The sequence below is a fragment of the Chaetura pelagica genome, unplaced genomic scaffold (genome assembly GCF_000747805.2).
Source record: "Chaetura pelagica isolate M959 unplaced genomic scaffold, ChaPel_1.0 scaffold914, whole genome shotgun sequence".
Classification (NCBI taxonomy): Eukaryota; Metazoa; Chordata; class Aves; order Apodiformes; family Apodidae; genus Chaetura; species Chaetura pelagica.
Window position 1 is genome coordinate 458,528 of NW_009953061.1, and position 12,330 is coordinate 470,857.

A 12,330-nucleotide genomic window follows, 5' to 3' on the forward strand; every position below is an offset into this window, starting at 1 on the left:
AGAAGGGGCCCCAGGTGAGAAGAGCCAGAAGCAGCACTAGATACCAAACACCCACACACTTTCTCCCAACATACCCCTCCTTTCCCCTGGGGAGGTGGGCAGCCCAATAGTCCAGATGCAGAATTAAGGTCACAGCAGGCTACCTTTCCTTCACCTTAACAACCAGTAGAGCAGCACATTTAGCAAGAGAAGACTGGTTATTGACGCACAACCTACCTTGTGAGGTCCAGTAACCCTTGGCACATACTGAACAGAATAGGTCTTGTTTTTGTCACTGGATGGTGTTATCTTTGCCTAGGAGAGAAAACATCCATCACTGAGCTGTGCTGATGCACGCCAGCCTAGGCGTTTTTTCTAGGGTGTTTTTTCTTCTTGATACTGCAAACTATTTTCAGAGTCAGCAACCTAAGAGACATGCTGCTGTGGGAGCTGGGATCCTCACTACCTCCATCTACTTGTATGGAAAAAACCCCATCGGTTTTGTCTTCAGATGGGATGAAGCAAACTACCTTCTCCCCATCCTGGCCCTTCCTTTGCTACTAATTGCTCTAGTAACGCAGCCAAAGCTGAGGAGACATTAAGTCCAATGTACAGCTGTATTTTTCTGGAATGTTGTAACATGATCAAGTGGAGCACTCGGATGAGAAGTTTCTATAAACATAAAAACCAGCATTTTTACTTAAAATGATTCATGGCATCTAAATAGCTGCTTTAGCCATTCTTGCAGAATGAGTAAGGGCAAACAGTGATTTAGTGATGTGTGTTATCTAAAAGCATGTCAGAAAGTACTTGGCCAGTCAAGCTAAAGCACTGCAACTACTGGACATTGGAGCTGTGTTGCTCAGTTGCAGATAATGACATTTTTTTTCAAGCTCACTCAGTAAGGCAATTATGAGGAAAACTTGAGGCTTGCACTTCTGATAGATGATATTTCGCAACCTCTTTTTAGATTAGTTATCTGTTAAGACCTTACTTGTGAAAGATGAAGGTTACTGCAAAACCTTCAGTGTTCAGACCAGCTTTACTTCTCCACAAAAAATATTTAACATACGTACCTCCTCTCTGTTTCCTTCTGGATCCTCTATGAAGACCATCAGGTCTCCCTGCCCAGCACTGATTGTGTCTACTGTGAAGATAGCAGGCTGCTTCACCATGTTCCCATGAGGCTCAATCCCTGCAAGGCAGACACAGAGTGGCACATGAGCTGTTGTTACAAAACTCAAAAGGTAGCTTGCAGACTATCCACAACTGTCCAAACCCTACTCCCACACAAACCCCCAGCATCAGCTTTCCCAGGCTGCTCCACGACACCCCTTCCGCAGCGGCCACGAGCTAAGTATGTGCCTTGGTTGCTCTTTAGGAGCTGCTGCACTTCACACAGCTCAACACTGCAACGGTGCTGCACAGCAGGAAGGACAACCAGGGAGGCAGGAGAGAAACTTCAGGATGCCTTTTGGTAAAGGCATGGCCCTAGAGCCAAGGATGAAAGACTTACTTCAGCCAGACAGCTCTTACCTACACTGTCTCATTTTACTCCATTTCAGAGCTCAGCTGTACAGTCACTGCTTAGATTTATTACTCTCTGGAAGTTGCTCAAGCTACTTTGCCAGTGTGAACATTGTACAAATGGCACACAGGAACCTCTTTAAACCATGAAAATCCTGCAATTCAATGCCACTGCCACTTAACATCTAACCAGGTTCCTTGTTCCCCAGCACAGGGCCTGCTGCAACACGAACTTACCAGCAGGGTTTCATCATCTCCCAACACATAGCCTGAGGTCATGACACCTGTCCTGGTGGTGTCAGACTGAGTGGGTGGAAGAACTTCCCTGAGTTGCTGGTTCCAGACTAGCCCAAACATATACTCCCTTCTGCGTAAGGGAATTAATTCTCAGCTTATTCATAAAACTGTGGGCACTACTGCTCCATAGCACAATTAGTGGAAAGTGCAACATCTGAGAGATCATAAAGGAAGTGGTTGTGAAAAACAGAATTCCTGAACTTGTTTGTCTTCAGAAAACAATAATGTGAGAGCAATGCTAGGAAGATCATGTTTTTACTAGGAAATCTGAGCATTCTGATAAGGTGTTAACAATTGAGATATTCAGTCTTTCAAACTAAACCCTAGATTATAATCTAGTTTAAACAGCTATAAATTCACTCTGTGTATCTTCAGTCCACCACACAAGAATTAGGATGTGGTATTGGAGTTAAATATCCCTCCTTCTGCAAGTACAAGGAGAAAGATTGCTTATCCTCAGAAAACAGCTTCAGCCAGGACAGCATTAGTCACAGCACCTTCTTAGCCTACATTTCGTCTTCCAGATTTTACTCTTACCAGAGATCTGCTTTCATTGGTTAAATGAGAACTCATACAGAATTTCCCTGACGATGGTTCCACAGCACTGGATACATTATAGTGGATAAGAAAATCATTCCAGTTTTTGATAGAACATGACTAAAGCCAGACTTGACAGATTGAGGCAGGTTGGTCAGTCATTCACACAGTATGTCTTGCTACATACCAAGCATATTAAAATAAAAAATCTTTTATTCATTTTGTTATTAATATATTCCAATCTAGAGTAGAACCACATCAGAAGTTACAGGAAATTATTCATTTTAAAGGGACGTTAAAATAAGAATGCCTATGTAGATCTACATTTGCATAAACATCTATGGACAAGTCCTTCCAATATAATCTTTGCAACAAAGGCTCAGCATTATTTAATGTTTGAAGGGTTACCAACACACCTTTATGTGTGTGCAAAGTATTCACACCTACTGATCAATTCCAATAACTCAGAAGTAGCCTACCCTGACACATCTGCCATCAAGCCTGGGAAAATGGAGACACTGCCTCTGGAGAGAGCCTGCTCAGACACACAGATGTAAAGGGGTTTTTCTTCTTTGAAGGACTGGTTTATCACAAGAAGATTTCCTTGCTAGATCAATGACTTTCAGTAGCAATACTGCTAGCTTAAATTTCCCACCAAGGTTGTTTTAGCCTCAGATCATCTACTTCTTCCAGCTGTGGACTGCAAGGCTGGCAGCTTGCAGAACAGGTTCAGAGACTTAGGGGAATTTATATGTTAGAACTAGGAGTGTCTTTTGGACTATATCCACCAATTTCTGAAACTAGGCACCACACCAAGAGTATACAAGTGAAACTTTGAAGTCAGTTACAGTAGGTCTGGAGTTCAACATAAGGAAAAAACCCCACCCAGCTTTCTGAAGAGTTAGATGCAATGTGCAGCTTAAGCTCTCTGAGTCCTTACCTCTGCCATAAGCTCTTGCTTTTTTTGGATTCAGTTTGGGTTTTAAAGGAGCTCCTGGTTTCAGTTTGGCTTTGGGGAACTGGGACAAGTAAGTCATTACAGAGTGCTCATCCACATCAGGGTGGATAATTTCTTCAGGGGTAATAACCTGAAAGACAAAGTAATGGAGTGTATTGTACCAGTGCTTGGTTACCACATGTCAACACAGAAACAGAGCTATGACACAGAGTCAGTCCTACATTTCAACCCACATGTTAATGCAATTCCTTACACTTCTACTCCCTCTGTTACACACAACATCATTTATTATCTCATGGGAAAAAAAAATAAATTAAAAAAAATAAAATTAAGAAGCTCCTTACAGTCCCAAAGTGTTTTGGGGCTTTTTGTGCCTTGATTATTAGGGGTTCTCAGGAGACTGACAAACTAAACTGTAGTAAGGCAAGGCAATGGTAGCTATGTTCTCAAAACTCAACATAGGGATAGTTGAAACTAAAATAATTAATAATGCATAATCCTATGTGCTACAGCTCTGAATTGCATTGCTTACTAAGTTAAACTTGTGACCACACTCTTCTCCTGCTCTGACAGCTTCAGAGACTTCAGCAGTTCTGTCCAACCTTACCAGCATGAGAACAAGCCAGTTTGCAAACACATTGTTCTCTGTTTGAAAATCATCTTTGTAGGCAATTACCTAACCCAGTGAATTTTTCTTCAGTGGAATTCAATGCAGGAAACCAACTCACTCCATGGACTAATAGAGCAGGCACCACTACACATGCACTTCTTCCCCTGCCCTATGTGCTGCAACACCAGCCGTCTCCAGGAGAGGCACCTACACAAAAATCTCACAGCCAGAGCTCCGAAAGGTAATAGTGCACTTCTGTGCAGTTTGCCCTTGCTCCGGCAGCTTCACATGAGTAAACTGTCACTTTTGGAAGTGTCCAAGCAACCTAAGTTCCAGAAGGTTGCAGGTACAAAGCCAACTGCTGTGCTCCCTGCAGGCCCTCACCTGTGGCACACCCAGCCAGTCATCCGCCTGCTGCATGGCTTCCCGAGCATTGTCAACAGGTTTCTTCGGGTCCCAGGTCTCCCAGTCAGGGCACAGGCCTGCAAGAACATTTCGATTATTATATGTTATCTGCAAAGGACATTCCCTAGCTGAAGAAACCAAGCACAAACTGCACAGCCACTTTTATTATGCTGCTATGTAGGAAGACATTCAGAACTTTGCAGAAGTAGCCAGAACACCATGAGCAAGTGCTGCTACTCACCAAAATGCTTGAGACAACAACCAGCATCTCCAGGGGCCCTTATGGCGCCGGTGGTAACAACCAGTTCAAAAAGACTCCCACCCACCTTGCCTACCACTCACTCAGCCACACAACTGCACTGCTTTGAATTTAAGCTGCTCAAGACAGACTCTAAAGTCAGCATGAATACATCCAGCCACCCTTTATGTTTCCACTGGCTCTCCCTCAGAAAATTTGGAAAGGAAAATTTCAACTGCTTGCCATGGTGACCCAGGCTGCATCAGATGAGCACCAGCAATCGCACTAGCAAGGCTGTTTTACAAGAAGGTAAGGAAACTGCCTTTATTCACACTTCATCACATTACTCGCCTTAAGGAACACAGCCTCAGCTCACTAAGCACTGAAGTTTCAGGTAGTGTGCAGCTTCTGGCTGCTTTGTGCTCCCTCTGTAATCCTGTTTCAAGAGAACACACGAAGCCTCCTGCTGAGCCCTGAAGTTGAAAGGTTGTTGGCACTTGCTGTGGGAACAAGTCTTTCTTGAATTTAGGAGCCAGTATTTGTGCCTTTGTCCCTTGTACCCAGTGCAGAGCTTAGACATGGTGCCTCCAATAATGCAATCACACATTCTGCTTTAGGCCAGTATTTCTCTTGGCCAAGTTGTTCACAACTTTCTGCTTCCCACAGCTGGCCTCTTTGGACTTGGGTTTACTTAAAAGCTTCATTCCTGCCTCCAGCTCAGCAGTGAAAACCTCCTCCCATGGAAACAGGAGAGCAGCCATGAGGACAGCAGGCAAGGAAAACAGAGCAAAAGACTTACCTGGAGCACAGCTGTCAACAAGAGCCCCCAGTGCTTTGCCATCTTGCCAGTTTTGGTTGAAGTTTGTGATTGGCAAGTAAGGAATTTTGTTCTGGATCCAGCCCAGCAGTCTCTGCTTAGGTGTCTGCTTCTTTGCATCATCATCACCTTCATCTTCCCACACTGGCATGGAAATGGAGTAGTGGAGGATAAGGGTCCATATCAGGCCAAGGATCAACTTCAAGTTCCCATCAACTATAGCTTTACTATCTGAAAGACAGAAGACATAGAGCTGATTATTTCCCACCCTGAAGATGGATGTTTTTTAAATACTGTGCTTGCACCCATGCCCAGGTAATCAAGGACAAGAGAAGTGACCAAGGTCACTGCAGGCAGAGACACCATTCTTCCTGCCCTGCATTAGACAGGAGGAAAGAGAAAAGTCCAAGGACTCAGTGCTCTGCAGCTCTCTTGAGAGCTCACTGCTCCAAGGATGGTGTGACTTGCCCTTGAAGCTGTACAATGCTAAGCTTAGGAGAACTAGCAGTTCAAAATATCTGGTATTTTGTATTTGGATGATAAGTGCCACCTGGTATTTGTATCTTTTGAAAGAGGCCAAACAGTACATGGAGTTCATTAGAACAGCATCCTAAAAAGCACCATTTAGGAAACTGCATTTACATACAGAAACATGCCTCCCTACACACAGCAAAAACAAGTAGTATATGGTGAAGTCCAGCAAAGGCAGAGTCTAGAATTAGAACAAAGGCCAGATATATCCAGACCTGGATAAAAGCAAAGCAGGAAGTGGAAGTCCATTGGGCATCCTTTGCACTATCACACTCCTGCCTGCACAAAGTCTTCATGCTACAAATTCTGAGCTAGAAGAAAAGGAAAGCCAGCTCTGGCTTTTCTATGTCATGCTCTAGACTAGCAAAAGGCCACAGCAGCCACACCACAGCTCTACTTGCAGACACATCATACAGCCAAGCTTAAGGCTGCTGAGTGTAAAGATCAGATTGTTGCAAGAAGCTGTCTGAAGGAGCAGGATATTTTTCTGCATCAGTTTGGCTTTATGAAGTCACCTCTACAGTTTTGTGAATACTCTTGCCATTTACTTTTGGTTTAGTGAGGTACAGATTGGATCCACTCCCTTTGAGCTTGTAGTTGCTACTCAGGTTGTATTGCACGTGTAACAGCTCCAATTTGCCCAAGCTCACCCAAACCAGGGCTCTTCCACATTGTTTTGGAACAACATCAGCCTGACTGGTCCTTTCATTCACAGCACCACCTTACAGCATTTTCTGTTCTTTCCTTCATTTCAGTAGAAACTGTTACAGAAACCCCTTTTTAGTCAACATTACTTACAAGTGACCTGCCTTCTGTCTGCTCTCCAGATCCTGCTGCAGATGCCAGAGTGATGACAGGTACAGTGATATAAACTAAATTTCATAACACCAGAGTAACTGCATGGGGATCTTATTGAGCCCTAGGTAGCAAAGAAAAGTGTTCAGTACTTCAATTGCTTTCTTTATTTCAAACTCAGTGTTAGCTCCAAGCTCAGGCTCAGCATTCCAAACATCCACTGGGCATGGCCTACTGCTCCTCTTCAGCTACAAAAGCAACAGCACTGACCCAACACCATCTTATCAATATAAAAAGATCTCTTGACTTTAAAAACAACTGATTATACAGAGTAGCAACCAAGAACAGTAAGCACCAGGGCGTTCCCTTTAACCCAATGCTCAGGAGAAGTGGTTAATATTTACATGGTTTCACAATACAGCAGTATGCCCTGAACAGATAATGCTGTAACTTCAGACCTTGAATGGCATTTGTACTTTCTGGATAGTTAACGTCTGGTTTCTACTCTGGTTTTAATTGCACTGCATTTTTTAACATCAGTTTTAACTAATCTTACAGTCTTATGATGTCTGCCACTTCACTGCTCCCTGCTGATCTCACATCCGAGATATACAACAGATACCTATGACATGATCAAGCCCTGCTGGGTTTTAATTATAGGTTCCAAGGTAAAAGTTTGCATCACGTAAGTAGTGTGTCTCCTAGCAACAACTAAACAGTCCCTGCTATTATCATTTCCCTCGCTCTTTCCAGCTGAGCTGCAAATGAGTCGGTGGAGGGAAGATGCTCCCTCACTACCTATTAGGGAAGGCTTTCTTGAAAGAAATTGTAGCAGAACAGAAGGAAGAGCTACATTTCACATGAGATACCAAAGCCCTGCTAGCAGCCTCACCACAGTGCCTGAGCTCCACAAACAGGAATTAAGGACTGCAGTGCGCAAAAACCATCCCACTCCCTGTGCTTGCAGCACCTCCAACCCATGCCTCCATGGCAGGACCACCCACTCAAGCACACAACTGGCCATCACATCCCTGCACCAAACGCCTCCAAGCTTCAGTTTCAGATTTATGCTGACATTGGCATCTTTACTGGAGTGGACAGAGCAATGATTTAGTGTGCTACAAGTGAACCCATTCCAGAAAGTCATCCGGCATTCCCAGGGAAGAAAGCCATCAGGACAGAATCACCTCGATCACCCTGTTATGCACACACTACTCAAGACAGAGAATGGCCCGTTTCATATTTAGGGCACATAAATTATGTCTGTGTGTGGAGGTGCTGTGGTCACTGCAGCAACCAACCGCATGCTCAGAGCTTCATCCAGCCCCCATCGCCACCTCCGAGGGCACAGCTGGGCAATGGCCCTTCATCTGGGGAAAATGAGTCTGTGCACAAGACAGCTTCACATCAAAAGCAAGAATACCCTGTCTCAGCCTCGTCCAGAGAGGCCAGGCATGGGGCCACTGCCCCAGTGACAAAAAAATCTCACTACAGGAGCGGGACGGCTCTTCCTCCCCAGGGCTGGTGCCATCCCTGCAACTGCACATTGTTAGCGAAGTTAGCAAGCTCTTACAGCTTCCCAGCTTCCTGACAGGCATAGGGATCTCATGATGTAATTTTTTCCAAGCCCGCCTGTAGGAAGGCTTGTCTGCTTTCATTTGGGGTGGAGAGGAGGGAGGGAGAAGAACCCCTGGGCAGGACAGGAGACCTTATCAGCAACCAGCTACAGGGGATCCCTCCAGCACCTTGGCTCTTGCTCACAATCTCTACCACAACACAAAAGTACATTCAAGAAGAGACCAGAGTCCAGCCCAAAGCACGCTCTGCTTCTAAACACTGGTGTAAAGCTCAGCACCACCCAAACATACAGCCTCTCCAGAAAAGCCTCCACTCTAGGGCTGACTTTTTCATTAACTGACTTAAAACATTCAGTGCATTCTCCACAAGGTCTGTTGGGTATTAAGATGCAAGTGGCACCTAGGAAGGCAAGCATCCCTTCACAGGTCCTGCACAAGGAGCACAGAGCTGGCCCAGAGAACCATGAAACACCCTCAGTACAGCCATGCCTTGCAAGCATTTCCCACCAGCTCCAACTGCACACTGCCAGTGTGTTGGAACAGCAAAACAACATCTTTCCAATTACACTTAAGTACCAACAATCATTACTGCAGATGCTGCCATGTATCCTACATTGGATGGATTTTCACTGGATTTTCCCCTTTCTCTAGTCTGCTTCAAGACACTTTCTCTGGCCATTCCAGGCTAGAAAATTGAATTAGTGAGCAGTAGATCTTGCAACACTGCCTTCCTACTAAGAAAATCACTTTTAAGCATACTTGTTACTTACACAATCTATACTTTGCAGTTGTGCAGAGCCTTTCAAAGCATGTTCCTCAATTGCTCCTCTGGAGCTCACAGTCAATTTACAACAGAGGCACACACTCCTTGCAGTCAGTGCATCAGAACCACCACACAACAGCCCGGCCGCCTGAGGATGCACCTCCACCACTAGCAATGCTTGGCTTTCAGCAGCAATGACTTAGGTAGAGGGGAGTAAATTCTCTGCTTTCAGCTGAAACAGTGTGTGTGTGTGTGTGTTTTCTCTGTGGCACCAGCCGAGTTTCCGCCGATTAATGAGCCCTCTCCAGGCAGGCGACAGCCGCCAGCCCGGGCTCAGAGGAAGTGAGCTGTCACATCTCATCCTCCAAGATAATTTAGCAGGGCTGAACTAATTCCTTACAGCACCATTGTAGACAGCTTGAACATAACCTTTTTTGGAGAAAGTGTGGTCATCTACCTAATTTGCGTTATTTACTTTGTAATGCTTAAGGTAACATCTGCAGATGCACTTGGGCTGATGTCAGAGCACACTCACTCGCTGGTTCATTGTACACAATGAGATGTGTGCTTTGGAGATCAAAGTTCCTGCAGAGCTGAGTCACACCACCACACCAGCAGTGGAGCAGGATACCTGCTGACAGCCATTTGATTCACACTTTCAGAAGACACATTTTTACAGGAAACCCAGGCATGAAGCAGGAATCCAAGGCTGGAAAGCCATAGGACTGCTTGCCTGTCCCAGACAAAAGCTTATGAGGACTCCATCTCAGATGGAAACTCAGGCAACAAACTTTAGAAGTGTCATCTAAAACAGTCACAGGGTGAAGGGTTTGGGGTCTTTTGGGGTATGGGTTATTTGGGTTTTTTCCCCTCCATTAGAATTCAATTTTTTTGCTGTTACACACAAGTCCAGCTGATACTCAGTTCCAGACTTCAAATTTGTGAATGCTGTTAATTATCACTTTCAGACATTCTGCAACTTATCATGGCTAGACACACAGTCCAGAATCAAGAAGTAGAAACACTCAAGTTTGGATTTAACAGGAACTTTCATTCCCACCTACACTGTTCAATGTGCATTTTAACTTCAATTACTCTAACTTGCTTTCCTCCTCTAGAAGTACCCAGTGGCAACCCAACGTCAACAAAATAGCAGCAGCCACCAGGCAAGATGCAGCCTGGTTCAGCTGGATGCAGGCAGAAGCCACCTGCAGGGCTGGGCTGCAGTCAGCACCCAGCTGAGGGGTCCTGGCCTCAGGATGCAGCTCAACATGACCCACCCGCTGCCTGCGGGGGGAAACCCATCCACGAGACTTAAGCTGTTCTGCAGAATCAACACCAACATTGAACAAGCAAGCACTCACTCTTCTGTTTAAAAAAAAAAAAAAAAAAAAAGTACCCAGTGGCAACCCAACGTCAACAAAATAGCAGCAGCCACCAGGCAAGATGCAGCCTGGTTCAGCTGGATGCAGGCAGAAGCCACCTGCAGGGCTGGGCTGCAGTCAGCACCCAGCTGAGGGGTCCTGGCCTCAGGATGCAGCTCAACATGACCCACCCGCTGCCTGCGGGGGGAAACCCATCCACGAGACTTAAGCTGTTCTGCAGAATCAACACCAACATTGAACAAGCAAGCACTCACTCTTCTGTTTAAAAAAAAAAAAAAAAAAAAGGCTATATATAGCCTACAACATTAAGTTTTATGTAGGAGTATCCTGCTTCTTAGTCAGCTATTAGGATTTAAGCGGCTGCCTGGTAGGGTGAAGAGAAAAACAGACTGAAGCAGAGCTTATTTGCTTCCCCCATCACACCTCTGAGTCTAGATTGCAATTCTTACCCTTTTATTATCCTATTAACTAAGTGGCAACCAGTCCAAAAAATGGATTATGGCAATTCCATAGGTCAACAAGCACACACCATCTTGAAAATGAACCAAGTTTTAACTGCTCAAGCTGATTTATACTTGGTGTTCTATACTAAATATTAATACGATATGTTTCACTTGGACTGTTAATATCACACTCCTTAAAGCACAAAGAATTATGTTAAAGTGCCTAGCTTTCAGACAGCAGCATGACTAGTCTAAGCCAGCAATGTGACCATCTCGAGACAAATGTGTGTCATTTTTATGGCTTGGGCCACAAAACGTTTCCCAACCCAACCTACCAAGTGGAAACCTGCCAGCGCTGCAGAGCTTGGTCCTCTGTATTTGTGGTTGCAGCTGCCCTAGGAGCAAGTGCCAGAAGTGAAACCTGGCATTCATTTGAAGCCTGCAAATTCACCTACTCCAGTGGAGACTCCTAAACTCTACTTGGAGTACATAGCTTGAACTATATGACATTCATTAGGTCCTTTCAAAACTAAAATTATTCTACAGTTCAAAAGAACCCTGGTGTTACAAACAAGTTTGTGACTAGTATCTTTTGTTCCTGTGCAAGTCTGCTCTGCATTCAGGTTAAGCACAAGCACTACCCAAACTGTGGCTCTGCTCCCTGAACTCTGCCCTATAGCAGAGCCGCAAGTCATTTTCTCTTGGACAATTCGTGGAAACAAGATAAGCTACCCCAGCAGACAGCTTCCTTACTAAATTGAGCTAGTAATACAGACTGTACAAAGTCTTGTGAAACAAATGAAAGACTGAAAGAGCAATTTTTTGAGCAGTGACTTTTTCTTTAATGCAGTTTCTTGTTCACAGTCTGTGCAAAGTTCTCAGAAGTTTTGCTGTTGGTCTTCATGTGGAGGAACTTCTGTCTTTTCATTCAGCTTCTCTAAGAAGTGGACACCCTCTCCAATCTTGATGTCTTCCCTATTCAAAATTTTGTTTTCTGCATTACATGGAAGAAGAACCCAAGATGCAACCCAAGATTCATACAAAACAAAGGAGTGGTCTCCAGCACTTACTCCTTAGTTCCAAATATGAAAGGAACTTTGTGGAATGCACAAAGGTCATCTCAGTTATGAATCATTTATGTAGGTACCATAGGAATTTTAAATCCTGGTGTCTTGAAGTTTCTGAGCATTTCCCCACCTCTAATTATTCTCACCTACTGTTAAACAGCTATAGCAATTGGGGGACAGAAAAATTAAGTGCTCATTAGGGCTTGATCTTCTGCAACAGTGAAAACTCCACACTAAGCCAAGCTCTTCAAAAGCCCTGCTCCCTGCATGCCAAACAAAAGCATGCAGATGAGATGGAGCGGAGCAAGCTAAGGAAATTCCTTGCTGAAGTGTATAGTTCACAGGCATACTGTGCCTGCTAAAGACATTAGTGACATCCTCTGTAGGGATAAGTCTTTAAA

General features: G+C 44.6%; 1 protein-coding gene across 1 annotated transcript in view; it reads right to left on the bottom strand.

Annotated features, from left to right (window-relative positions):
• The window catches only part of FLNB (filamin B, beta), a 50,368-nt gene extending 40,787 nt beyond the window's left edge, over positions 1–9,581 (bottom strand). The window contains exons 1-7 of the mRNA XM_009996679.1: positions 9,570–9,581; positions 6,220–6,242; positions 5,351–5,601; positions 4,293–4,390; positions 3,281–3,428; positions 1,056–1,174; positions 217–294 (exon numbers count right to left, since the gene is read on the bottom strand). Coding sequence (XP_009994981.1) covers positions 217–294; positions 1,056–1,174; positions 3,281–3,428; positions 4,293–4,390; positions 5,351–5,601; positions 6,220–6,242; positions 9,570–9,581 — 729 coding nt within the window. The remainder of the gene's footprint in view (positions 1–216; positions 295–1,055; positions 1,175–3,280; positions 3,429–4,292; positions 4,391–5,350; positions 5,602–6,219; positions 6,243–9,569) is intronic.
• Between the last annotated feature and the right edge of the window lie 2,749 nt (positions 9,582–12,330).